Source organism: Brachypodium distachyon, chromosome 3 (genome assembly GCF_000005505.3).
Source record: "Brachypodium distachyon strain Bd21 chromosome 3, Brachypodium_distachyon_v3.0, whole genome shotgun sequence".
NCBI lineage: Eukaryota > Viridiplantae > Streptophyta > Magnoliopsida > Poales > Poaceae > Brachypodium > Brachypodium distachyon.
Window position 1 is genome coordinate 53,544,558 of NC_016133.3, and position 27,606 is coordinate 53,572,163.

The 27,606-nt window shown below is 41.7% G+C and overlaps 2 protein-coding genes across 3 annotated transcripts; one reads left to right on the top strand and one right to left on the bottom strand.

Annotated features, from left to right (window-relative positions):
- Positions 1-6: 6 nt before the first annotated feature.
- LOC100828292 (ATP synthase subunit O, mitochondrial) lies at positions 7-3,368 on the bottom strand. Its single transcript, XM_010237573.3, has 6 exons — positions 3,178-3,368; positions 2,871-2,924; positions 1,963-2,206; positions 1,469-1,581; positions 536-622; positions 7-441 (listed from the first exon to the last, which is right to left on the bottom strand). Exons 1-6 carry the CDS (start codon positions 3,256-3,258, stop codon positions 322-324), a joined length of 699 nt encoding a protein of 232 aa, XP_010235875.1. The 5' UTR covers positions 3,259-3,368; the 3' UTR covers positions 7-321.
- Positions 3,369-9,470: 6,102 nt separating this feature from the next.
- On the top strand, positions 9,471-26,348 carry LOC100827988 (calpain-type cysteine protease ADL1). 2 transcript variants are annotated; one of them, XM_003570161.4, is made up of 32 exons: positions 9,471-9,666; positions 10,994-11,182; positions 11,796-12,046; positions 12,628-12,810; positions 12,898-13,033; positions 13,156-13,286; positions 13,367-13,481; positions 13,571-14,606; positions 14,695-14,805; positions 15,210-15,268; positions 16,247-16,409; positions 16,800-17,073; positions 17,167-17,317; positions 17,391-17,502; positions 17,612-17,777; positions 17,885-17,955; positions 18,050-18,141; positions 18,266-18,428; positions 18,538-18,609; positions 19,034-19,411; positions 19,499-19,614; positions 19,709-20,006; positions 20,305-20,624; positions 21,280-21,631; positions 21,747-22,064; positions 22,146-22,250; positions 22,376-22,504; positions 23,908-24,288; positions 24,395-24,532; positions 24,961-25,197; positions 25,274-25,698; positions 25,838-26,348. In XM_003570161.4, the coding sequence occupies exons 2-31, from the start codon at positions 11,055-11,057 to the stop codon at positions 25,577-25,579; spliced, it is 6,492 nt and encodes a 2,163-aa protein (XP_003570209.1). In that variant the 5' UTR covers positions 9,471-9,666; positions 10,994-11,054; the 3' UTR covers positions 25,580-25,698; positions 25,838-26,348. The 2 variants fall into 2 exon arrangements, with proteins under 2 accessions (XP_003570209.1, XP_014756385.1); XM_014900899.2 differs by having other exon boundaries at positions 10,997-11,182.
- The last annotated feature ends 1,258 nt before the right edge of the window (positions 26,349-27,606 follow it).

Below are 27,606 nucleotides of genomic sequence, written 5' to 3' on the forward strand. Positions count from 1 at the left end.
AGTGAATTCTATTGTCATCAAATCATATTTCATATACCACTGAATACGAATAAAAGAGAGCACTTGAAGATAAAATTACAAACACTTAGAATTAAAAACTTTCCATGACTTTCCTTCATGTTTTTTATCCATGTTTGTTTGGTAGCGAGGAAATTCAGATTGTTTAGCGGGGCTTCTAGCCCACAAGACAAAATAAAACAGAGTGGCGTTCTCTTGTAAAGGAAAGCTTTTATTTCAGGACCACATCAAAGAAGTAGACATGAGGGAACCTTCAGCAGCACAGCCACTGCAATCTGGTGTTGCTCTTGAACAGATAAGAAATTAGATATCAACGGGTTGCCTCAAGAACGACTCCATTTGCTTCGCCCTGGTCTTGATCGACATATCAAACACCTTCTGCCCAAATTCAATCACCAGTCCTCCCATGATGCTGTAGTCAATCTGCAGAGAAAGCACAATTGAAAGTTTCTTCAATGTCACTTGACACTAATGCACTATAGATACAACCAGTGGATACAACTCATTAAAGGCTTACCTTCTGTTCAACCAAGATAGTTTTGTCTTTCCCAAGGATATCTTGCAAGGTCTCCTTAAGTTCTTTCTCCTCCTTCTCAGGAAGTGGCTAACAGCATAAAAACAGAAGTAAGGAACCAAAACCTTATTCTCGATACAATCAGAAACTTAGAAAAAAGTTGCACCGAGTATACATCCACACATTGACAAGCCGAAGAAAGCAAGCTTAAATATTTACACCGAGTATACATCCACACATTGACAAACCAAAGCAATCAAGCTTAAAATAAATAAATATTTAAGCTGATTTTTATTTTCACATTTGGTTGAAGTAATAATGCCACACAATAAGAACAGTTCGGATGATTATCAAATTATCGATGTAATAGCGTAACATGTTCCACGTCTGAATTTAAAGATAAGCCTGTCAAGAGTTTTCTGCAACAAAGTTTGTCAAATTTAAAAGGATTCACTTCAAGTGATGACAAGTTGTACAAGATGTTTCAACAACAGTACTTTCTACTACCAATAACAAATAGCTTCAGATCAATTAATTCAAAAGTGCAATTTCAAGGAATGAATTAGTTTGACATTGGGCAACTTCTCAAATATTATCTGCAGCTGCACAGTTGAAAACAAATATCTTCTTTTCATCCCTATGAGTATGACTAATGCAACTCTACTTTCAGCTTGAAAGAATAGGCTGTAGCTAAAAACAGAGGTGCCTCAAGAAAAACAACAATAGTAAACCAGGACAGAACAAAAGACTTCAAGAAAGTCGTATACAAAAATTTCAAATAAAAAACTGGTCGTTTCATATTGTCAAAAATCAAGCCAAGTATATGTGCATACATAAACCTTTACTTTTAACATGTGAAAGAGAACAGTGAAAAAGCCAACAAGTGTCAAGCATACAGTATTCCTAGAAGCAAGAGACAGTGGAATATCAACTTACAATAACAGTCCTGACAACAACTTTCACCTCCCCCTTGTGTGCCATGGTCAAATCAACAAATCTCTCCGCAATGCGCTCAACATATTTCAGTCTTCCATTGGATGCCAGCACAGCTTCATATAAATAAGACAAAATTAGACGTGAAGATTGTGTGCATATTATTACTTTTATCAGTGTTATTGACTAACACTCGAAATAATCTTTTGTGACTAATATTTCAATTATGTTGTTAACTAACCTCTTGAAAATACTATTGCAAAAGGAAATGATAATAGCAGGTCAAGAATACAAAGTCTGTTGCTTTGTACTGAAAGTATTGCATCAGAAGAAACAAATTGTTGATATGCAGAGAAACAATGCTACTACAATAATTGAAAATCGTCCGATGCATTTCAGATGGTCCATCAATTATGCACATGCTGCATGACGGTCTCTTGACTTTAACAAAGTTATTATAAGAAACTACAGTGAACTTCATTAGACTGGATGCATACCCAAGAAATTCTTTGTGATGTCAGAAAACCCAGCTTCAGAGAATATTTCAGTTATGGCCTTCACCCTAGTTTCCTTTGGCACTGATGGGTCCTTCATGAATTGAGAAAACATAGGGCTCTTCCTGGATGCACCCACAACATCTCGAATCTCAGACTCAACTTTGTCCAACGAATTTGCTTTGGCTGCTGAAAGGAACAGTGCACTGGCATAGTTGCCTGTGCCACCATATAGAGCTTCTGGAACCTAATGCCACATAAGAATGGAACTAACAATATTACAAGGGCATCTAAGGACAGAACACAAACAGCTCGAATTGAATAGGTACAATTCATAGTTTTAAACAAATTATTTTTGATCTTATAAGGATGTCAATCGGCATCATCATATGCTAGATTTGCAACAAACAGTTGCAATGAAAGTGGATATGATTATTTTGATTTGGCACGAACAACAAAAAAATATTCTTGAATCTATAGTATAGATATTTATATGTAAGAATGCGCGGGTATTGCTCTATTGTAGATAAATAAGACCATGAGAATACATTTTGCACTGCAATTGACATACCATGAATATGCATCTACATTCAATTATTTGTTGCGTAAACTGATTCAGTGATCCACCATTTGCATATGACTACAGTTACGTGATGGGAATTTGTGTAGCTATATTCAGTAGAAGATAATATAGTTTCAACGTCAACAAAGAATAAGCAAATAGTTCCATCAGTAGAAGATAAAATAGTTTCAAACATTTTGGCATAGTAACATATGGAAGTAACAAATATACATTTGAGTAATCTTCCACCAGTCTCGACGAACCTAAATATAAATCTCATGGTCCTAAACTGCATCGGAGCCACAACGACAAATGTAATAACCAACCAAATGCTCATGATTTAAGTTACCTTGATCTTTTTCCCGGCAGGCTTAGCCGCCTGCGATGATAATCCCCTTGATGCCTGCAGAACAACTGGCACGTCAAACCCCCACGAATCAACCAGAACAAAAATCATACGGAAAACGATTCAGACAGACGATAGATTATAATCCCCGGGGCAAAATACCCCCCCCCCCCCCCCCAAAAAAAAAAAAGGTCAGGAACACAGGCAAACCCAGATCGGCTAAGGGGGTCAGCAGAATATCGAAATCTAAGGGAAATGGCATCCATCTTTAAGCCATGGAAAAAGGGCGGCAGCGGAAGGGGACCGAGACCTGAGAGACGACCGCGGACTCGGTGGCCGCGAGGTGGGCTTGGAGGAGCGGGAGGCCGGATCTGAGGTGCCGCGCCGCCATTTCCGGTTCCTTGGTTCGTTCCGCGGTGGTGGAGAGCGAAACCTAGGAGGAGATCGGGGTGGGGAGGAGGAACAGAGGAAGCTGCGGGTCTCGTAGAACGCGAGGAAAAGTTGGAGGCGATGCGCAGTGGGGACTGGAGAGCCTGGCCAACGACCGCAACACTCTGGAGCGGCCCAAATGTGGACAGCCCTTTAGGCCCATATATTAGGCCTCTTCTGGCCTTTCAGAAATAGTCTTCTGGGCTTCGTCGAAGCGACTTTTTTCATTTTCTGCTTGATGGGCCTTTCCTAAAAAAACGTCAAAAATGTTGATTCTCCAGAAGAAAAAAAAAATCTGTTTCCCTCCAAAAAAAAAATCCGTCTGCCCGGCGCAGCGGTGTCCACGGAGCACCGACGGCCGCCGTCGATCATTTTTCATGTCCTTCTTCTTTGCCCTGCTTTCTCCTGCACCTCTTTGTCACCGACACTTCCCTGGCTAGCTCTGCACGTCTACCACCATGGCACCATCCCCCTTGCACTGTAGGAGTACCACCCACGGTCAGTGGCTCACGACCACCCTACCAGCACGGCATTACCAAGTGTGCCGGTGCCATGCCGCAGTCTACAACACATTTCTAGCCTCTGTCCATGAAGGACCTACACGTGAATATTCAGTAGTCTGTAGTCTACTCACCCCGTCATATCTTGCCTGGTTCGCACTTTCAAGCAGCGAAAAGTCAAAAGCAGCAATGCTCAATTGCCAGGATTAAGCACACCGTACATAAAAGCAGCAATGGAAAGGGACGGAAGTGAAGGTCGATAACCTTGCATGTTAAGCAAACAACGTCGCGTATCCACATGCATGCATCCCTCTCATCCACTGTCCTTTTTTCTGACTGTAAAAGTGTACAACTACAACCCTGATTCGAAGGAAACTCTCGAGCATTTTCTGTACCCTGTCGAACAAACAAACATATGGTATACATCAAGATAACAGTCACACCGAGCTCAGAAAAGCTCTCCTTAGCTTAGCTTTGCTTTGCTTTTCACTTGGTAGATCGATCTTGTCCCACGATGTCCCTGACTGACTCCCTCTCTTTTTCTCCTTGAGCATCCGATCAGTATAGTCAGATGTTTTGTTTTTTTTGCGAGTGAGTATAGTCAGATGTTAGATGTACACGTTTCAGTTCGTGCATGTATCTTCCCATTTCCTTTTCTTTTTCTCCACGGACATGAATGAACACGCACAAGATATAACATGGAGGTGACTACCAACCATCACGCTTTGAGACCTTTCCATGCCGCTCTCCACTCGATCGATCCGCACAAAAGCCAGGAGCCCCTCCTATCTCGCAGACGTTCCCACAAGACCCCCACCCACCATTTCTCCTCAGCTTTACTGCACCTCCTACCCTCTGATCCTTTGACACGTCTCACCACGCTCGCAAAGCATCCCAAGGCTTAAAACTTCGCCGAGGCCACAACAAACAGGCACACACGGCCACACGGGTTCACTTCAACTACGGAGTAGTATTTCACTCAGCTCAGCTCATCCAGCGTGCACACCACAAGCACACACGAGCTCGCTACGCCCTCGCCCAGCGCAGCTCCACTCGGCGCACGCACACAAGTAGTACTGTTCCATCGATCGATCGCCTGGCCTCATCTGGATGCGAGAATGGCGGACGACGTCGCCTTCGCGCCGCCGTGGATGCCGTCTCCGTCGATGCTCATCACGCCGCCTGCGGCGCCCCTGCAGCCGGGGCCGCCGGGCTACTACCAGGGCTCCTCCGCCGCGGACGCCACCGTGCCGGGGCCTCGGGAGGATCACGGCACGGGTGGCTCCTTCGGGGCGTTCTTCGCCGTGCTCGCGGCGGTGCTGGTGCTCACGGCGCTGTCCTGCGTCTTCGGCCGCGTGTGCCGCGCGCAGGCCGAGGGCGCCGACGAGCTCTACGACTGCGCCAGGCTTGCCCGCCGGTGGCGCTGGTGGAGGCCCAGGCCTCGCCGGGTCCTCAGGCGGGATCAGCCGCCGAAGCACCCGCCCGTCGTCGGGGAGGCACTTCCTCCTCCTCCTGCATTGCCGCCGCTGCCGGAGCCGTGAAGTGTTGTTGTTAACTATAAGCTGCTGGACGATCAGGTTATTAATGGCCCTCTTCCTTCTCCCTTCCAGGTTCCGATTAACAGAGTAGTAGTAGTCGTCGTCGTCGTCGTCCGGGTGGCTTAGGAAATGCAAGGCTTTGTGTTTACTTACTTACATCAGTGTATGGTGTGGAGTACTAGCCTTTGTTATCTGAATCCTTGTGTTCTTCCCATGTCGCTGAGGAAACTTTACTCTCTACGAAGAGTTTGCATCGTTTGTGATTAACGAGTGTAGTTGAATACGCCGGAATGTTAGGTATGCAATTGTTTGGTGATCACAATAAAGAATGTACGCCACCCAACGCATGTATGGCTGTGGCAGAATTGTCCATGGACGACCACTACTACCAACCAAACCAAGTAGCTAGCTAGACCATATCTTGCCGATCTTCCATGGTAAGAGCCATCATCGGCTGCAATCATCACGCCGAGTAAGTAGTGTTCTTTTACTCAGAAATGGGATGTGTAACTGTCCAACCAAGATGTTCCAGGTCAAGCGTAAAAAGATCGAAGGTGACTTGGCAACAACTAAAGCATGGACGAGCCCAAGCTCACAAGATGGGAGAAGCTCCCGGATTTCTGATGATCGAGTCGGCCACGAGCCCATGATCTGCTTTGCTTCTATCCAGTGGCTGTTGAGTCTTGAGTGGCCGTGTAAGCAGGGCAGAGAACAGAACAACCCTTCTTTTCTTTTTTTCGAAACACGACGATGCTCTGTGCAGGAATCTGTTTATGACTGTATTCCGGGCCTTCCCTTCCGTTTACTCTTGTTCCTCAATTTCAGTATCTCGATGAAATTTACTGTCTTGATCCATAGACGCTGATCAAGAGCACCACGAAATTTTACTACCATCGAATATTGTTGTACTCTGACAAATCAGCGCATGACATTTGCAACGATGCACCCATATTTTCTCATGTTTATTATTAGAACGTCAAGGCTACGTTGGAGAAGGGGCTGTAGTATTTTCCTTCTCTACTTTGTTATTCGAAGTTCCAAATGTAGTCTGTGCATGTCTGGGATCACAATTCCCAAATCCTACTGCAACTTCAAGACGCATGGAAGTACTGTTTGCACCTTAACTCGTAGCACAACAAAGCTTCAAGGTAAAGTTCACTCACACGAAATATGATGTTTAAGGTAAAACCATGGAACTGTTCTGTTCATTCTACAACACCATGAGCAAGAGGGGAAGACGAAAATTCTCAACAATCGCAGCAACTCAGACAAACCCAAGAACATGGTGAGGGCGATAAATATTGTTTTAGCCTTGATCTATAGGGGAACGATATACACCAGACTGTTACTTTCTAAGCTACATTTTTTGTGACCTTTCAGTAAATAGAATTCGTCTAGTTTCAACCATTTAGTTTTGCTTTAGCAGGCCAGCTGCTGCTTCTGTTTTTGCTGCTGCCCACGACAGGCCCAGTGACAGCAAGCTTAACGAACAACAGAACGAAAACCCTGAAAAATAGCAGCAGCTCAGGTTAGGAATTACCAGTCGTTTGTACCTAGCATAAGGAAGCAACACCTTTTTTAAGTAAAAAAAGGGCAAACATGCAAACAGCACAGAGATTGCTAAGGACTATTTGTGCAGCACATATAATTATGCATTGAGGTAGGAAAATCATTCTTATTTTTCTTTATTAAAATTTTGTTCAAGAACTTTTCTCCCCACTCTTTTCCCACTGCTCAGTGTTCCCACTTAGGCCTTAATTAGCACCAGTGTTTTTTAGGATATTATCCTAAAAAACGTTGAGGCCTTGTTTGGCATTAGTGCATTTTTTTTAATCACTAGTGTGTTGGTATTTGAGTGTTGGGTGTTCGCCCAGTACTCTAAAAAAACCTTCCATCTCAAAATACTAGTAAAAAAACACCAGTACGAAAAGTGTTTTAAATTAATAAAAAATGAGGTGTTAGTGGGATAAAACTAGGGATAATCCTCTCTAATCCCTCCATAGCAAACAAACATTTCGTTTTTTTTAGTGTTTTTTAATGTGGACCTAAAAACACTAATGCCAAATAAGGCCTCAACGGTTATAGAAGTATATAATTTCCATGCACATGCCATGGACACTCTCAAAATCTTTTTCCAACATTCTTACTATTTATTAGAATACAATTATTGGAAGTAAAAGATAATATTGTTCAAACATGTTTCTCAGCTTTTCTCATACACGTTTTCCCGATTACCGCCATTCTTCCATTTAGTTTCATCATCTCCTTCTCTCTTTTCATCGTTCCCACTGTCTCCCACTCTGATTGTGTTCTTTCTACGATTCATGTGCATGGAGGGGTTTATGTGTGGGAGTGAGTTTTGGATCATGGGTGCCAAGTAGCTCAGAACCTAGGCTGATTGTATGAAAGAGAATGGTGAAATTACCATATTCAGTAGTGTAGTGTATTTATCTGATCTTTTAGCCATTTCAGAAGTTCCAACTTCGACACAACGTCACACCCATGGACCATTCATTTGAGGGCATTCACGCGATTTTCTTTTGTCATTGTTTAATACTCCCTCCGTCCCATATTAAGTGATTCAAATTTGTCTAAAAATTGGCGTATCTATATACTAAAATGTGTCTAGATACATGTAATATTTCGGCACTTAATATGGGATGGATGGAGCACATGTTCACCACTACTCTTGCTCCAACCATATTCTTTCAGGATTAACATAAAATATTTGTTGAATATTAGCACTAGTTCTAGTAGATCGCTAGACTAGCATGAATCTTCGCCGCAAATCGTTGAAGCTTCATAACACAAATGCATTAAATAAACCAATTACTATTCACATGAAACTTTACCCATGTTTTTTTGCAACCAAGTTGTTCCATAGATTTAAATGCCTCCACGACGTCGAGACAACTGACACTCCAATATTGCTCATGACTAATAAGCCATTGAACTTCCATTTTATGTTGGACAGTGCATTACTCAATACTCACTTCTTTCACAAAGGTTGGCGTATTTGGTTTCGTTTATACAAAATTTTGACCAAGATACTCTATTAGTATGTGTTTTTTACGATATGAAATTTATATTAATAGCTTCGTCTTCGATAGTTTTTGCAGATAGTTGTGTTTCTTATCATACAAGTTACATACTGATAGAGTACTTATTGGTCAAAACCTTGTCTTAATGAACCAAATGCACCAACCTTTATGAAAAGGAGGTAGTATATACTACATATAATACCTATTATCTAAATGTGCATGAGTTGATATAGAAGAATTAATATTATTTCACATAAGTTGCTTAAATGCACTTTTGCCCTTAAATTTCCAAATTTGTGCTGAATAACAATTAACTCAAAATATGCATTAGTCTAGTTAGCTATAGACAAAAGACCATGACATATGTCTATCATATCGAATGGATGCAACTACATACGTAGTTCAACAAATATACAGAATAGTTCAATGGAGTGAACAGATAACCACTCAATTTTTTGTATTCCCCTCCGATGATCCGGTCCATAATAAGTGTTTTGGATCAACTTTGTACTAAATTCAAGACACTTATTATGGATCATGGATCGGAGGGAGTATGAAATAAAGATATAGATTGTTAGAGATACTTACACTCTAATATAGCATGATATGTCCTCTAACATTCCTTCTGACATTGATGCATTCAGGTCGATGAAAGCAGATGTTGGGGTGATGGCCCTGTATGATGACAAGGAAGATTAAATTGTCAAGTTATGTGAAATGCACGATAAAACGGAATTTGCGATAGCATAAGCCGGAGAAAGCACCTAAGTATGTATAGGAAACAATTATTCACTTAACATGAAAAAAAATCAAACCCACATGGAAAAAAAGACCATTCAATAAGATCCACAAGAAAAGAAAAAACAACATTTGCTTAAGTGCTTTCTCAAAAAATGCAACAAGGAGTCCCAAGCGGTGGGCGAACGTTGCCCGCTATATTTGGTTCGTGTACCGTCCCACCGTCTGGAGCGCACGCCGCAGCACGGCACAGCACTCGGAGTAGCCACTGTCACACGCCGAGACAGTCGCGCAGGAGACGCGCACACACCAACCAAACACTGGTCAGCACGCAGCCCACCCAAGTTGACAAACGTCACTCCTTTGTCTCCCCCCCCACACTGCTCCCCCTATCGCTCTCGCTCTCTCTCGCTCACGACACAGGTCCGCACAGGCGCACGGAGACGGGACGGGGACGAATCGAAGCCCCAGAGAGCAGGAGAGAAAAAGGCCGTACCTAGGGTTTCGCTCGCCGGCGAGGATCCCACCGCCGAAGGGCGGCGCCTACATCGAGGTAACCGCCCTCTTGCTCCGTGCTGCTTCGTCTGGTAGAGCTCTTTAGCTAGGGTTTCTGTGACGGAATTAGGGGGGCAGGGGGGGGGGGTTTCGCAGGGGGTTCTCCGGATCTGGAGGGGCGCGGTGGGGCGCGGTGGGGTGTGATCCTCGCTGGAGTTGCGGGCTCTGGGGGACGCGGCAATGGCGAGGGTTGGTGGGTGGAAATGGAATTGGGGGCGCTTCCTGTGCGTAGTGCTTCCGCGTGGGCGTGGTGGCCTATGGGGTGCCGATTTATGGAGAGCTTTTCCAGCATGCCTTGAGGCGTGAGGAGGAATGGTTAAGGTTTTAGAGGGGTTTTGGGTTGCGATGGCTGCTCGACCTCTCTCCCGGGGAAGCTGGAAATGATGCCGCTGACTCGGGAGCACCGCATTAGTGTGGTGTGGTTTAGTGGCTGTTGTGTGGACTAGTGGCCGTTGGGATGGTTTGTAGAAAACAGCTTGGCTAAATTTAGTATGGCTCGACACGCACGAGGTATATATATATTGTGCGGGCATAGACAGAGGAGGGTTGTCTGTCCACACAGAGCTTGCTGTTTCGGATACTGCTGTGGACAGGGTGGCCTGACAGTTTCAGCGCTTTTACTGGGGCAATGGTCGGATTTGGCGTGTTCCGTATGATGACGCTATCTGCCAGATCTTTGAATTTTGAAGATGTATTTCTTAGCATTTTTGTAGGCTGGGTCTCCGCCTGTGCTGACTACCGAGGATGCATTAATTGATATTAATATCCGCAATATTCCTTATAGCTTAGTTCTCGATGATTTAGACTAAAGCTCTCACTTTAGTAAATTTTCTCCAGCCATGAGTAATGTCTGGCTGTACCATTGAACTGGAGTTGCTTCAATATATTTGAGGAAGCGAGTTTCTGTTGGGTTCCATTCAATATGGATATTCGGTGTAGAGATAAAATTTGGTAAAACCTTGTAAACGGTTAATTCGGTGCATTGGCTGGAGTTTCTTGATAGCTGTTTGTCCCGCGACACTGTATTTATAATGTTTGATAGAACCGGGATTAATTTAGGTGAGGAAGTTGTCGCTGGTGTCAACACTATTACCGTTATCTTTATACTAGCTTTATTCTCATGGGTCTGGGCTAGTCTTTACTCTTTACCCAATTGGAGTCCACAAAAATCTGTCCTACTTCCCATTCGAGTTTCCATGAGTCCATGATGCTGCTGATTTAGGGCAATAGTTTCTTGGAATGAATACTTCCTTTTTTGCTACTTTAGCTGTCAGATAACGGACTTTTTTGCTAAAATTGTGACTTATTACATTCTACTTCTTCAGCAGGTTTCCTTGAGGTTGTAGCATGCTTTCAGATTTCAGAAGGTGATTGCAGAGGGGGAGGATGGAAGAGGAGGAACACCGTGGAGTTGTTTTGGTATGCAGCATCTGTGGTTCTCTCTTCGCTGTCCTTGGCCCTCTCAGCTTTTGGATTCTATGGGCTGTGAATTGGAGGCCATGGAGGCTATATAGGTATGCTGGCGATTGTGTATAGTTTTATTAGCCTATATAGGGATCAACTAACTGATATCCTGCTATATCTATTGTTCGTTGTTGACTTTATTGCTTCCAACTGAAATTATATGTCTTTTTTGTCTTTGTACAATTGAATCTTGTCATTGATTCGAAGTTCATTGCACCAGCCTCATCATATACATCAGACATGAAGCTGACCCTCTTCCCTCTATTGTTCTATGTGCTTTCTAACATTTTGTGCATGAATTCCGTGTCTATCATTTGCAGATATTTCACCTAATAAAATTCATTTTTCTCCTAATGCATATTCAGATAGGAAAGTAGCTAGGTCTGGTATTAGTAACACACTAGCACATGATAGTACTTCTTGCAGTTTTAGGATATCGCAAATCTAGGATCATACTTTTTGGTTATCTTAAGCCTGTGTTCATGTATGGAGTGTGGTTTTGAAACTGTCTGATTCCGTGTTTATCATTAGTAGACAGGCAAACAGGTATCATTAGTTTATGCTCACTGTGCTCATGATGCATTGACTACTGGTTTCTCTCATTTGCATTTGTCTGACAACCTGATTAACTGTTGATTTTTACATTTTCATTTTGTTACCCAGTTGGATATATGCAAGGAAATGGCCAGTATGTGTGCAAGGACCTCAACTAAGCACACTGTGCAGCATTTTGACCCTTCTTGCATGGGTTGTTGTCATATCCCCTATAGCAGTTCTGCTAGTATGGGGAGGCATCCTTATTGCTCTTATGGAAAGCAACATAACTGGTTTAGCTGTTATAATGGTTGGTGTTGCTTTGCTTCTGTCATTCTACTCTATAATGCTGTGGTGGAGAACACAATGGCAAAGCTCAAGTATGTTTTCTATTCTTTGACTTGATTTTATGACCTGGCATTTCTTTTAGAACTTATGCACATATGTTCTTAGTGGGAAGACAATTTGTCTGCCCTTTCTTTTTCCGAGTCCTGTGTGAGCATGACTGCTCTTTAAATTCATTAAACTCCTGGTGAGTATGATCTTTCTCTCTATAGAACACAAACAGATAAACTCTGGCTTCTGGCTATAAACATTCAATATTACTTGACCCCGATATATCGGACATCGTGTTGGCCTGCCATACCAAAACTTCTTGCAGCAATACCTGACCAGTCACGTCAGGAAGCTTAGATACTAAGGAAATTATTGCAGAACATGTTTGACATAAAAGATGGTCTATTTTGTTATATTATCACAACAAAATTATGGCTAAAACACTAAGACTTGCATAAAGAGGACAGAGGTTCAAAATTTTGTCAGCAGTTTCATCTAGAAAAAGTTATCAGTACTTGTTCAATATCTTTTCTTCACTTTGTTTTCTGTTGGTCGTTTCTGCTCACCGGGTCAATCTATTATCTTTTTGTTCTTTCCGTATTAACAACTGAATTATTCGGTGCAGAGGCTGTTGCTTATCTTCTCCTACTGGCAGTAGGTCTACTTTGTGCCTATGAGTTTTGTGCTCTTTATGTTACAACTGGTGCTAGCGCTTCTGAGCTCAATTCTCCATCTGGGTTCTTCTTTGGATTATCTGCAATATCATTGGCCATCAATATGCTCTTTATATGCAAAATACTGTTTAATGGTAAAGCTATTCTTCTTCACTTTTAGTTGATATCTTTACGACACATTAATATGGAAATATTCATTTTTTCATATATTTCATGTACAGGAAGTGGATTTGATGTTGATGAATATGTTCGGAGGTCGTACAAGTTTGCAGATTCTGATTGTGTTGAAGTGGTCCCTGTTTCCTGCTCTCCTGATCCTCCAGATCCTAGTGAGTTATACATGACAAAATCTAGCAGGTGAGTCTGGTCTTTTCCCCTTAAATATACTGGTTACAAACTTAATTAAGTTATGTGATGTTTCTTTGGCTAATCTATCTTTTCTTTCAATTTCGATAAGATATTCATGACTTAAAATGCAGGGTCGTGCATCTAGGGCTTCTCTACCTTTGCTCGCTGGTTGTTCTTGTTGTCTATTCCATCTTGTATGGTCTGACCTCAAAAGAAGCCCGTTGGTTGGGTGCTTTAACTTCAGTTGCCGTAGTGATTCTTGGTAAAATTTTTTTGCCTTGGACCATCGATCGTTGTACTGTGCATCTGTTTTATTGACATCTTATTTTTCTTTTTGTACAGACTGGAATTTGGGCTTGTGTTCATTTAGGTTTGAGCTTCTTAAAAGTCGGACAGTAGCATTGTTTGTGGCTGGAACATCAAGGGTTTTCCTTATATGCTTTGGGGTGCATTATTGGTTTGTATTCATCTTCGTGCTTTCTCAGTTGAACATATTTAAGACATAGTACTTCTTCATATTTACCAACTAATAAGTTGTTACATCAGGTACCTTGGACATTGCATCAGTTATGCTTTTGTAGCATCTGTCCTCTTAGCTGCTGCTGTCTCTTGCTGGCTTTCTATTTCAAACCCCTCAGTTGCAAGGGTAGATGCACTAAGAAGTACAGTGATAAAGCTGCGAGAAGGATTTCGAAGAAAGGGACAAAATAGTTCTTCAAATTCATCAGAAGGTTGCGGATCTAGTTTGAAACGTAGCAGTGGTAGTGTTGAAGCTGTTCAACATGGTAATGCTACTGACTCTATGTACAGAAGCAATTCACAGAGTGACGGCGTCAATTGGAACAATGTTCCTTTTGATCGATCCAATAGTTGTCAAGAGGGTCGGAGCTCTGACAAGAACATAGACAGTGGACGTGCGAGTTTAGCCCACCGCAGTAATTCTTGCCTTTCTGCTGTCCAGGACTCTGAAACTGCAATAGTTTCCGCAGATAGACATGTGGATACCACTGCTTCACTTGTTGCTTGTTCTAATAGTGGTTTGGAAAGTCAAGGCTGTGAGTCTAGTGGATCAGCTATTGCCTTGGGTAATCAGCAACAGTTGGATTTGAATTTAGCTGCAATTTTTCAGGACAGATTGAACGATCCAAGGATCACATCTATGCTGAAAAGGAATGGTGGACTTGGGGATATTGAACTGGCTAATCTTCTTCAGGATAAAGGCCTGGATCCTAATTTTTCGTACATGTTGAAAGATAAGGTTATGGATCCACGGATTTTAGCTTTGCTACAGAGGAGCAGCTTAGATGCAGATCGAGAGCATCAAGATGATGCAGATCATGCTACTGCTACTGATTCAGATAGATTGGATACAACCATTGCAAATCAGATTTCTTTGTCAGAAGAACTTAGGAGAAATGGGCTAGAAAGTTGGCTGAACATTTCAAGGTTGATATTCCATCAAGTAGCTGGTACTCCAATACGATCCTTTGTTATTTTTACCCTAATATTCATCATAGAGACAGTTACTGTTGCGGTCCATCGACCTGAGCCTATCAAGGTGATAAATGCAATACATGAACAGGTAATTTTTGTTGCAGAGGCACTATAACAGGTCTGTAAGGTTGACTGTAACATTGACTAAGAGTGATTGCTTTTCCTTAAATTGGCAGTTTGAGTTTGGTTTCTCGATACTGCTTTTATCACCAGTTGTCTGCTCCATTATGGCATTCACTTGGTCGCTGCGTGCAGAAGAGATGATGATGACATCCAAACCACAGAAGGTGATAGTGATATACACCAAGAGCGCTTTTCATTATTTATCAATTATCATGCATTCATGCCATGTCAGCCTACCAGAATAACTGCTATGCATTGTTTCTCGTTTAACAATTTCCATGAGCCAAATGCCGTGCAATGCAAAATGAATATGATGCTAGTGGAAATGGAAATATTATGCAAGAAGTTAGTAATACCTGTGTTTTTTTTTCTGGATAACTGTGGTTATCTTTACTAGGCACGCTTTAGTGCATCACACTCTCTTCTGCAAAATCTTTTTTGAAATGATACTTAACTTTACTTGAAAATTGAAATGGTACTTAACTTTACCTGAAATGTTACATAACTTTATTTGAAATCTTACTTAATTCTCTGCTATATTGACTTGCCTTCCTTTCCAAATCTTCAGTATGGCTTCATCGCATGGCTGCTGAGTACATGTGTTGGCTTACTTCTCTCTTTCTTGAGGTATGCTGTTTAATTTTTGAAACATGTTACTGTTATAATTTTCACCATATGCAATACTAGTCCGTTTTTCATGTCTGTTTGCCTTGCTTATTTGACAAGTGTTTTCACAAGAGTATCAAATCTTAATATGCACAGCATGCTAGTTATTACCAGCTGTTCCACATACACTCTTTTGAGTGCATTTATCATTTGACATATGCTTCTTTGCATAGCTTTTTTTGGAACTCATTTTGTTTGTGGAAGGGATTGATGTTCTTTACTAGTGGAAATGTGAATGTTTCTTCAATTGGCAACTGAGTTGACCTATCTACTCCCTCCGTCCGTGTATAGGGGGTGTGAAATCTTTCCCCTGCTGTACAGAAATAGCAGGCGCATTCTCCTCTAAGAGCTAAACTCACTGAAAATGCCCTCAACTTTGACCATGTCACAAGCATTAGCCATCCCACGTCCCACCTCATTCCTCATCCCAGCACACTTCCCCATCTCTCACATTTCTCTCTCCCTTCTCTCTTCCTGCTGCACGTGCTCTCTTGCTCTCACCCGATTGGCTGCTCAGATTGGTGGCCCAATCGATTGAAACCATGCAAAGCCAGTGCGGGAGGGCAATTTCGTCCACAATTCATGCTCGACAGGACACATTGGTACGGGAGAAAAAACCCAGTCCCGCCTGGTATAACCGGACGGAGGGAGTATTTAGTAGGTTCACTGGGGACAAAATATATCTAATTATCTGTTGCGTGCACAGTTCATTATAGGTGGCATGGGACGATGATACTTGCTCTTTTCTTTATTTCTTAGCATATCAATCTACATAAGATTTGTGCTGGCTTGACGTATTCAAATCATCTTCTGTATAGTCATTACCTGTTTTACATACATATGTATACTTCTGTACCAACTGAATGTCTACAATCAGTACATTTTATTGGTGAAATGTATCATGTTTTTGGTCTCAAAATTACCTATGCAATTCTGCAGCAAGTCATCAGTTATATTAGGTCTGTCTCTCACGGTCCCACTTATGGTGGCTTGCCTCTCATTTGCTATTCCTATATGGATGCGTAACGGTTATCGCTTCTGGATTCTGGGAGGGGAGCTTGAAAATCGTGAAAATATTCGTCAAGCTCCAGGGAAGAAAGAGGTTTGTTGTTCTTTTCTTTTGAATTTTGGTTGTGGGTACCATTTATGTATTTAATAAGCAATATGCAACATACATCTATATAAGCTCTTTGTAGTTATAATGTATGCCAAAGCAGCTTATCTATGGCCCAATTTTGTGTTATATGTCCGCTGAAGACCATTAGCAAGAGCTGGTTATATAGCTGAATGTGTGTGTCCTATCAGGCTGCATGCACCATGTTTTGCAGCATATTGCCATACCCACATACAAACAATATTCCAATTTATAGCACATACTATGCTTATTCATTTTTCTGTTCTTATTATAGATTGTTCAGAATGCATTTCATCCTTCCAGCAATGGTAATTTAAATTATGTTCACATTGCTCATTGCTACTCTTCTGTTTTCAGCGGGCTCTCTTTGCAATCAGCATAGCTGTTTTCATTGCATCGGTTATTGGCCTTGGTGCAATAGTATCAGCAAAGCCTTTAGATGCTTTAGGCTACAAGGGCTGGGATGCTGATAAAAAGAGTTTCTACTCTCCCTATGCAACGTCAATGTATCTTGGATGGGCATTGTCTTCCACAATTGCGGTGCTTGCTACTGGGATGATACCTATTGTTGCTTGGTTTGCCACATACAGATTTTCGCCTTCTTCGGCTATTTGTGTTGGCCTTTTTGCAAGTACGTCTCTTTCGAAGTTGTCATTTGATATTGTATGGACAAATCAAATTTACACTTCCGGTTTACTGACTCCTGAGTTGTGCCTTTCTGCAGCTGTTCTTGTATCCTTCTGTGGTGCATCCTATTGGGGAGTGGTAAATTCACGAGAGGATGGGGTTCCTTTGAAGGCTGATTTCCTGGCGGCCCTACTCCCCCTACTTTGCATTCCTGCAATGTTCGCGCTGTTCACTGGGCTTTACAAATGGTATAAAGATCATCTTTAGCATTTGCATTTCTACTCATATTTCCGCTCCTCTGAGATGAAATGCTAATTACAGGAAGGATGATGATTGGAAGATCTCTCGTGGAGTTTACCTTTTTGTTGGCATGGGCATGTTGCTATTACTTGGCGCAATATCAGCAATTACTGTCACAATTGTTCCTTGGACTGTAAGTAATGTTTATGCGGCGTACACCATTAAAATAGCTTCATATAAATGTTCAGTTTATTCTGTATGAGTTATAACAGAGTGTAATTGACCTACCATCTTTTATACAGGTTGGAGTTGCATGCCTCCTATTCATCCTGTTCCTTGTATTTGCTATTGGGGTCATTCACTACTGGACATCTAACAACTTCTATTTAACAAGAACACAGATGTTACTCGTTTGTTCCCTTGCTTTTCTCCTAGCGTTGGCTGCCTTCCTGATGGGTTTATTTCAGGGTGACTGCTGCTCTCCCTTAGATTTCTTTTAACCTGTTTTCACTTTTTTTTATCAGTTTGATGTACTGTCGTCATTTACTCATTTAAGTACAAACAATTTTTTGTAGGGAAACCTTTTCTTGGAGCATCTATAGGTTATTTCTCATTTCTGTTTCTTCTCACTGGAAGGGCTTTGACTGTAAGTTTGATTTATGTTAGGATAACTGTTAGCCATCAGATACTAGTTTTGATTTTTGTTGATCACCCTGTTATGCTGAATGTACTCTTCTCAGGTCCTTCTATCGCCACCAATTGTTGTTTATTCACCAAGGGTATTACCCGTATATGTTTATGATGCTCATGCAGACTCTGCTAAAAATGTTAGGTATGCTAAATAGCTTTTCCAATTTTACCTATTTGCATTCGGGATTGGTCTTTTTTGTTTACTTCCCATCTTATCCTAATAGTGCTATTGTCATCTTACAAAATACCTTAACTATTCTTTACAGTTATGCCTTCCTTATCTTGTATGGGATTGCTTTGGCAACTGAAGTTTGGGGTGTTATTGCTAGTTTAATAATGAACCCGCCATTTGTTGGGGCTGCTATTTGTGCAATTACTCTTGTAATTGCCTTCAGTTTTGCTGTTTCTCGACCATGCCTGACTCTTAAGGTTGGTACTTCTGTGTAGAATCAGCTAACTTTATTCAATTGACTATTCTTTGTTCTCCCTCCTTTTTAATCCGTGATTCCAAGTAATAATCTTTGTGGAACTTGATCAGATGATGGAGGACGCCATTCATTTTCTCAGCAAGGATACAGTTGTGCAAGCAATGTCACGGTCTGCTAACAAAGTAGGTCAAATTATATTTGCATATGAAGACGATTATAAACAATTTGTTTCTTTTAAAATTGGTTAATGTAGTAGTTCTTTGCATGCTTAAACCTGTTTCAATCATCCTATCCACTTTTCTTTTTATTAGCATCTATTGCTGAAATCTATCAACATTTTCCTGCTTATGTAGTACATAGTAGTTCTATCATATACCTCTCCTACTCGCGAGCTTTCAGGGAGTATGCAAATGGTACCAAGATGACATCCTGTTTTAAATCTGACAGTTCACAGCAGCTCTTCATTCACATACATGATTATCGGTCTAGATCAGTATCTTTTTAGTGAATCCACCAATTCTGAGGATCGGTACATAATAATTTGATCACTATATTGCATGATATCTGTTACTGTATTCTTAACTACATTTTCTATGCCCAACTCAGACAAGAAATGCGATATCTGGGACATACTCAGCGCCTCAGAGATCTGCAAGTTCTGCTGCTCTTTTGGTTGGAGATCCTGCTATTACTTTGGATAGGGCTGGGAACTTTGTGCTTCCTAGGGCTGATGTTATGAAGCTGAGAGATCGTTTGAAAAATGAAGAAATTACTGCAGGATCTTTCTTTTGCGGGATGAAAAATTGTTTCATGATTTGCCCTGGATCCCTGGCAGATGTTGATTATCGGAGAAATATGTGTGCTCATGCACGCATATTAGCTTTAGAGGAAGCAATTGATACTGAGTGGGTTTATATGTGGGACAAATTTGGTGGTTATCTGCTTCTGTTGCTTGGCTTGACTGCTAAAGCTGAACAAATACAGGTATAAACAAGACATTTTCTATCATTCTAGCCCCTGCCCCTCTGAACTATTAGCATGATTAATGCTGTCTATTTCTATTTGTTCCAGGATGAAGTTCGTCTTAGGCTATTTTTGGACAGCATAGGCCTTTCTGATTTAAGTGCCAAAGAGATTAAGAAATGGATGCCTGAAGATCGGAGGCAATTTGAACTCATTCAAGAAAGGTGATATACCATGTCGTTACATTGTACCATTTATGTAGAGCTCCCTAAAAGTCATGGGCTCATCATCTAAATTAGGTGCTATATGTATCTACAGTTACATTAGGGAGAAAGAAATGGAAGAGGAGGTCTTGATGCAAAGACGAGAGGAAGAAGGGAAGGGAAGGGAAAGAAGGAAGGCGCTCTTGGAGAGAGAGGAACGTAAATGGAAGGAGCTTGAAATATCACTGCTGTCTTCTATTCCTAATGCTGGCAGCAGGGATGCTGCAGCTATGGCGGCAGCTGTAAGAGCTGTGGGTGGTGAATCCGCTCTAGAAGATTCTTTTGCAAGGGATAGAGTGTCGTCAATAGCCCGTCACATACGAAAGGCGCAATTGGCGCGGAGAGCAGAGCAGGTGCTTATCCCATAATACTTATATTTTTTCAACTTTAAGTACAGTTTCCATGATGATATAGTATAAAAATGTGCCTTTTTAATGCTTGAATTGGGAATAGCCACATATTCATCTTTCTGTAGTTTATTTCATGTTTTGTAACCCACCTTGAACTGCTAACCTAGCACATAAGTTTCATGAGCCCATAATCAAAACCTGGAAAGGTCTGTAACTTTTCTGGAACATGTTTTTAGTTACCGTTTTTTGCATTTTGTTGATACTAATTGGATATGTGACATTGTTATGAACTATTGAACAGACTAGCATTCCAGGCACGGTATGTGTACTTGATGATGAACCAAGGAGTACTGGGCGCCATTGTGGAGAGCTTGACTTGTGTCTTTGTCAAAGTCAAAGAGTGAGCTTCTCCATTTCCGTAATGGTTCAACCGGTATCTGGTCCAGTCTGTCTTTTTGGAACCGAATTTCAGAAGAAGGTTTGCTGGGAAATCTTGGTAGCAGGGTCAGAACAGGGAATGGAATCTGGACAAGTTGGTCTTCGATTGGTGACTAAAGGTGAAAGGATGACTACTGTTGCTAAAGAGTGGAACATTGGAGCATCAAGTATTGCAGATGGCAGGTACCAGCTGTTCGCAACTGTTGTATTTTGTATGAATACGAATTTTTTTTTCAAAAGCAGACAACCTGTTGAACTCTTCGTTGCCACTGCACGACTAAAAAACATTTGCCTTCTGTTACTGTTTTACACTTCTGTGAGTTTTCAATTTTGCTTCTTGCACTTTGTGTAGAAGGAATGTTTTTTATCATGTCAATATCTGATTTTGCTTTTTGTGGTTCAGACCTGTTCACTTCTGCTAAATTAGCGGTTGACCCTGTACAGCATTGCTGTAGTTAGATTTTTCCAGTGAAAACAGTACTCCCTCCGTTTTTCAATATAGGGCGTGTATTTGTTGCACGAAAATTAACGCATGCAACGATCCGTTAACTCGATGCCATCCGCTAGAGAGCAACAGCCTTCGTATCAAGAAAAACGAAAGGCTAGCAACTGCCTGCTCCATGCATGCATACATGCAGAAAGGGAATTCCTTTTTTTTTCTCCACTAATGCAACGGCCTGTTGCCGATTTTTCTGGGGCTCGCGTGGGTTGTTGCGCCTTAAATTTTGCAAAAACGAAGGAAATTTTATACGCCTTACGTTGAAAAACGGAGGGAGTAGTTTATTTTCCTCTATTTTTTTACCAGTCATCAATGCTAGCTGCCAATTTGATTTTGCAGGTGGCATATTGTCACGGTGACTATAGATGCTGACCTAGGTGAAGCAACTTCTTTCATAGATGGAGTGTACGATGGATATCAGAATGGGTTACCATTACCTAAAAACACCGGCATATGGGAACCTGGGGCAGATGTTTGGGTTGGTGCTAGGCCACCGACAGACTTGGATGCCTTTGGTAGGTCAGACAGCGAAGGTTCAGACTCAAAGATGCAGATCATGGATGCTTTCTTATGGGGAAGATGTCTAACTGAAGATGAGGTTGCTGTGTTACATTCAATGATGTGCCCTGCTGAGTATGGCTTGTGTGACCTTGCAGCTGAAGATGCTTGGCATGGAAGTTATTCTGCAAGGGTAGGTTCTTGCTTCTACCAAGCAACTCCACATTTATATCCTTCTGCGGTGTAATGATTTTGAAGGTAATACATTACAAATATGATTTTCTTAAATTTACTGTTTTTTTTTTCAGGTGGATGACTGGGAAAGTGAAGAACCAAACTTTGAGTTATATGATCAAGAGGATGTTGAATGGGATGGGCAGTATTCAAGTGGTAGGAAACGTCCGGTGCGTGATGCAGTAGCTATTGACATCGATTCTTTTGCTAGAAGACCAAGGAAACCGAGGTTTGAGACACGAGAGGAAGTCAACCAGCGTATGCTGTCTGTTGAAAGGGCCGTCAGGGAAGCTCTTATTGCCAAAGGAGAGAGGACTTTTACTGATCAAGAGTTTCCTCCAGATGATCGATCTTTATATGTGGATCCGGTGAATCCTCCCCTAAAATTGCAGGTACTTTTCATGCATATCTGTGCACACGTGTAAGCTAAGTATTTTTGAAGTCTTTGCCAATGATTATTTTTATGAATTCAGGTTGTTTCTGAGTGGATGAGGCCTTCTGACATAGCAAAGGAGATATCTATTAGTTCCCAGCCATGCTTGTTTTCTGGTTCTGTGAATTCTTCAGACGTATGCCAGGTATAATCTGCGTTGTGCTGGTCTGCTATCTTTCCCTGTACCGAACATTTTGAGCAAGACAGTATAAACCATGGTTTCTTGTTATAGCTAAAGCAATATCCAATTTACCAAACTCTTCCTTTCAGGGTCGATTGGGAGACTGTTGGTTCCTGAGTGCAGTTGCAGTGTTAACAGAGATGTCCCGTATATCTGAAGTTATAATCACTCCTACGTACAATGAAGAAGGGATATACACTATCAGATTCTGCATTCAGGTATTCCATGATCTGATTGGCCTGCTTCATACGCATTCGAGCAGGTTGTTCTTTTGTGGTGCATGACTACATACTGGCTTTTGGTAGACCACAACATGTTTGGGACATTTAACGTTTTTCCTATCACCTAACCAGTTTTACATCGGAGTTTATTTGCTGGAGAGCAAAGAAGCAATTTTAAAACCATAAACAAATTGTTTCTTTGTGATATTGTAGTGTTGTGTGCCACATGTGCTTATAGAACATGTTTTGTTGTAGTGGAATAAACTTCTAATCAGAAATCAGTCGGGACAAAACTAGCCACTTTTTTGGAAGCAGTAATGTGAGATAGTTGTTCATAAGAGTTTTATTATGTAACACTCCCAGCCGTATTTTGGTCTAGCACGAGGTGAGGAAGCCATTAATAGTAGGGAGAAATGGCAATGATAACTGGTTTCATTGTCTTGAAAATATTACATTAGCCAGTATGTGTGTTCAGCCATGAATAATGAATGGAGATGAAAGATAAGTGAGGGGGAAAAGAGGCAAGTCATTAATTCTTCATGCACGCCTTTAAACAGCTAGTACTGTTGTAAGGGCTGGCAAATCTAACATTCTTAGCATTGACCCTAAAAAAACTTGTATTGTAGTATTGTACATTTATCAATTTATGAACATGGTTGCCTGACTTTTCAAACATTTTTAGCATTGGCCCTAAAAAAAGTTGTATAGCGTTGCCTGATTTCCAATTTCCCGTCATATGCTACCCTCTTGTTTCTTAATGTTCATATATCATTTCTTCTGAAGTTCTGAAGCTAGTATATGCTTAAAGGACTTGCCATAATGAGAAAAATATATATTCATGTATGCATCTTTCTTAATGGGATGGCTGCAGTTGTAGGTCATTTGCTAGAATTTGGAGAAATGCTGATGAGCTCCATTATGAACCAGTTTATTTTATATAATACATTTTCATAATGCATCTGTGCAAATGTTTATTGGAGTAGCATGGTTTGTTCCCACATGGTTTCCACATATGATATATCTTTTACATGCATACCCTATATAAACCAATTGGTGCATAACATACATCATGTTAGCAAAAAGCATATCATATCACAAATACCCTGCTGTCCTTGTAGGTAGCTACATCTCGTGTGCATTAAAAAATGCCAAAATAATTCACTGGTGTGATTCTACCAATTTAGCACATGCCTGCACTGTTTCTCGACCACTCAATAGTAGTTGAGAGAACTAAATAGTGCACACAGAAATTTGTCTAGGGAGCATGCAACATATTTTCTCAAAGGCTTATACATTGTTTTCCACCAAGACTGAAGATTTGTCTTGATTTTTGGAACATAAAGCTTATGCATTATCTTCCACCAACTTGACTCTTTTATCGTCATATATATTTCCACTAGGGTGAGTGGGTGGCTGTTGTTGTTGATGATTGGATTCCCTGTGAGTCTCCTGGGAAACCGGCATTTGCGACAAGTAGAAAACAAAATGAGCTCTGGGTATCCATTCTTGAGAAAGCATATGCAAAACTTCATGGCTCTTACGAGGCATTAGAAGGCGGGCTTGTGCAAGATGCTCTGGTGGACCTCACAGGAGGAGCTGGCGAAGAGATTGATATGAGGAGCCCCCAAGCGCAGATTGATCTTGCTAGTGGAAGATTGTGGTCTCAGTTATTACATTTTAATCAAGAAGGTTTTCTTCTTGGTGCTGGAAGTCCATCTGGCTCTGATGCTCATATTTCATCAAGCGGCATTGTTCAGGGACATGCTTACTCAGTTTTGCAGGTTTGCTCTCATTTTTTGTGTCACCAACTGGCAAATAGTCTCCATTCTTTTTTTTTTTGAAGGAATAGTCTCCATTCTGTTATACACATGTATGCTGTATTTTCAGGTAAGAGAAGTTGATGGCCACAAGCTTGTCCAAATAAGAAATCCATGGGCAAATGAAGTTGAATGGAATGGACCGTGGTCAGACTCTTCACAAGAGTGGACTGAGCGAATGAAGCATAAGCTCAAGCATGTCCCACAGGTAGTTGTCTTCTCCCTGCTTTAGTTTTACCTGGGTCTATGGTACTCCCCTAGCTTCGGTTGAAAAGGAACACAATACTATGGATGGTTGGACTGTACCATACATGGGATTGCCATTGATGTTTTGTCTTAAAGGAACAAGCAATATAGATTTTATTACGAAAACATTGTTTCATACTATCTGTACTATCTCCTCTCTGCTATCTAAGCTTTCAAGTAAACACACTACAGTTTGGTTTAGAGTAGTATGTGAAAGTAGCATAGTTTCAATTGTGATCCCTGTAATTTTGGGTTGTACTCCGTACATATTTAGACTTGGAACCAAACAGGCCCTTAATGGTACCTAAGGAAACACAATATATCCCAATTTCATTTTCATTTACAGCCATACACTCACCACCCTATCTCACTCTGTTATTGTTGTTGCAGTCAAAGAATGGTGTATTCTGGATGTCTTGGCAAGATTTTCAGATCCACTTTCGGTCAATATATGTTTGTCGTGTTTATCCACCTGAGATGCGCTACTCTGTCCATGGACAATGGCGTGGCTATAGTGCAGGTGGTTGCCAAGATTATGACTCATGGCATCAAAACCCTCAGTATCGGCTTAGAGTAACGGGACGTGATGCGCTATATCCTGTCCATGTGTTCATCACCCTTACACAGGTATGTATGTGCATCTTAACTAAGACTTGGAGAAGGCACTATGATGCTAATCTGAATGCAAACTTGTGCTTGTCAGGGTGTTGGTTTCTCTAGAAAGACAAATGGTTTCAGGAACTACCAATCTAGTCATGATTCTTCTATGTTTTACATTGGAATGCGGATACTCAAGACACGGGGTTGCCGTGCTGCCTACAATATCTACATGCATGAGTCAGTTGGTGGGACAGATTATGTGAACTCGAGAGAGATATCCTGTGAGTTGGTCTTGGAACCTTATCCGAAAGGATACACAATTGTGCCAACAACTATCCATCCCGGGGAGGAAGCACCTTTTGTTTTATCAGTTTTTACAAAAGCACCAATTAAACTAGAAGCTGTTTAGTGCAAGATTTTTGCTCCATGCGTCTGCTGCTGGCACATGTGCCTCACGCTTGTTGGCCCAGGCTTCTTGGAGCCCAAGTGACGCAGAGTCCAGCTGTGGTTCAAGAGGACCAGGAAATGGTGAGTATCTGATTCTTGTCTGCTGTTTCCTATTTGCTTGGTCCAAAAGGATCGGTATGATCTAGTGCTGCAGCCACATATGCATTAATTGAGTTGCAGAATGCAGGAATTGAGCCAACTGACGTTATAATCATTTCAGGGTATTTGCTATGCAATTCGCCTGTAGCTGGGATTCATGACGCAGCAGCTCTGCTAAATTGGATTGCTTCATGGGGCTGATAAGAAAAGGAAATGCTTTTGGTAAAGAGAAAGAGAAGGCATTGTTTACCGTCGTCAGCAGGTTGCGTGATGTTGATGCATCGAGTTCATGACTCTTTGTCACCGTGCATGTGCTGGATGAGAACTCGTGGCCGTTTATAGTCCATGCTTGTAGATAGTGGTGGCAGCTAACATTTAGACCTAGTAGCCCCTTCCTGTGTATACCTATCCCGTGTTGCCCTGTACATACCATAGAGTTAGATGGGTTAACCTTGCGCCTGTCATTCCTAAAAGCGCATAGAGCTCCTGCGCAGCTTGGAAATGCCGTTTTAGCGAGCTGCAGTTTTGCTGATCCAAACCTGAGATTAGTCCGGCCATAGTTGTTTTCCATTGATTGCCCTGTATGTAATCGAAATCTGATCCCATTCAAAGGAAGCGATTTTTTGGTATGCTGTGATGTGAAGCTGCCCTTGGTAGCACGTGCAGTGTCCCTGTGCTGAAATTCTATGCTCCTGAATCAAGGATTGTCAAAATGTTCCAGCTTGGTTCAATTTGAGCTCGGCTTGAGACTTATTAAGCTTGAGTCAGGAGACTGATTTCCTCGAATAGCTTGAAAGGACTCGTTTGGTGAGATATCTAGTCGGCTCGAGGGATCGACCTTATTCTATTTCCGTTTACGAGCGAAACATTAGTTTTGTATACTTGCCCGAGCTTGCCTGCTTTTATCGATTGAACCTTGGTTACTGAGCTCGATCGTTCGCGATTTTCTTTTCAGTCGAGCCAGCGCCTGACAGCAAGCTCGTAGGCCAACTCAGGCTCACTCTACCTCGGCTTCAGGTTGTGCTTATCAAGTCTTTTTGCTCGAGTTTGGCTCGTAAACAGCCCTTGTAATGACGGTGTACGAATGGTGATTGTTTTGTCTGTGCACCAAATTGGCTCTGCATGCGGGCAAATCAAACGAACGGAAAGGGGTCATGTTTGCCTTTATGTTTCCGAGTTACCGCCGGACAAACAATACCTTGAATAAGGGTATTTTGCATGAAAGCATGAGCATTAGTATGACACGTTTGCATCTGAGAACAAATTTAGTTTATGTACCACATCGATTTGCAGAGCGAGACAATTTCAAGGAAATAAACTTTTAGAGAGAAATGGTATTAGCTATAGCGTGATTTCATGGAATTTCAGATTGATTTCCTATATCCAATTTCGTGCCAACCAAACAAATTGATTTCTGAAATTGGCCCCGAATGATGGATCACGCAAGATATTTTCTTTCTTTGTTGGGGACAAAATGAACTCGAACTACTGTTGAGGTGTTCCTCGCCTGTACGCAAATCAGGCAGTGAGGCAATCCCCACACCATAATCTGGCGGCCGGCGCCGCAGAAGTGGGTGGCTATCCATCCGTTATTTATTCGGCATCCAGCTTTGGAAACACGACGGGGCGTGCATGCATCTATTCGGGGGACCGCTACCTGAGTTTGTACTCCCTGCTGCGTACGTAGTTACTCGTGCCAGCAATTGTTTTAACTCGAGCACATCAGTAGTGGTTTGTTGGTAGCAGCTGCACTGCCGTATCGATCGATCTGCGGCAGCCTTAGGCCGGAACGCGGATCTTGCTCGCTACGGTCAGCAGCAGTACACGGCAATACCAATGTCTCACGACCATGGAACGGCGACACATGTACTCCGATGCACGTACACGCAC

What these genes read in the sequence shown, in the direction of transcription:
- LOC100828292 (XM_010237573.3), bottom strand. Translation starts at nt 3,258, where the DNA reads ATGGCGGCGCGGCACCTCAGATCCGGCCTCCCGCTCCTCCAAGCCCAC. An exon ending in CATCACAAAGAATTTCTTGG is followed by an intron (nt 1,582 to 1,962) that starts GTATGCATCCAG and finishes ATTTATATGAAG; the next exon opens with CTGTGCTGGCATCCAATGGA. An exon ending in CTATCTTGGTTGAACAGAAG is followed by an intron (nt 442 to 535) that starts GTAAGCCTTTAA and finishes CTTTCTCTGCAG; the next exon opens with ATTGACTACAGCATCATGGG.
- LOC100827988 (XM_003570161.4), top strand. Translation starts at nt 11,055, where the DNA reads ATGGAAGAGGAGGAACACCGTGGAGTTGTTTTGGTATGCAGCATCTGT. An exon ending in TGCTTTGGGGTGCATTATTG is followed by an intron (nt 13,482 to 13,570) that starts GTTTGTATTCAT and finishes TTGTTACATCAG; the next exon opens with GTACCTTGGACATTGCATCA. An exon ending in TGGCGCGGAGAGCAGAGCAG is followed by an intron (nt 20,007 to 20,304) that starts GTGCTTATCCCA and finishes ACTATTGAACAG; the next exon opens with ACTAGCATTCCAGGCACGGT.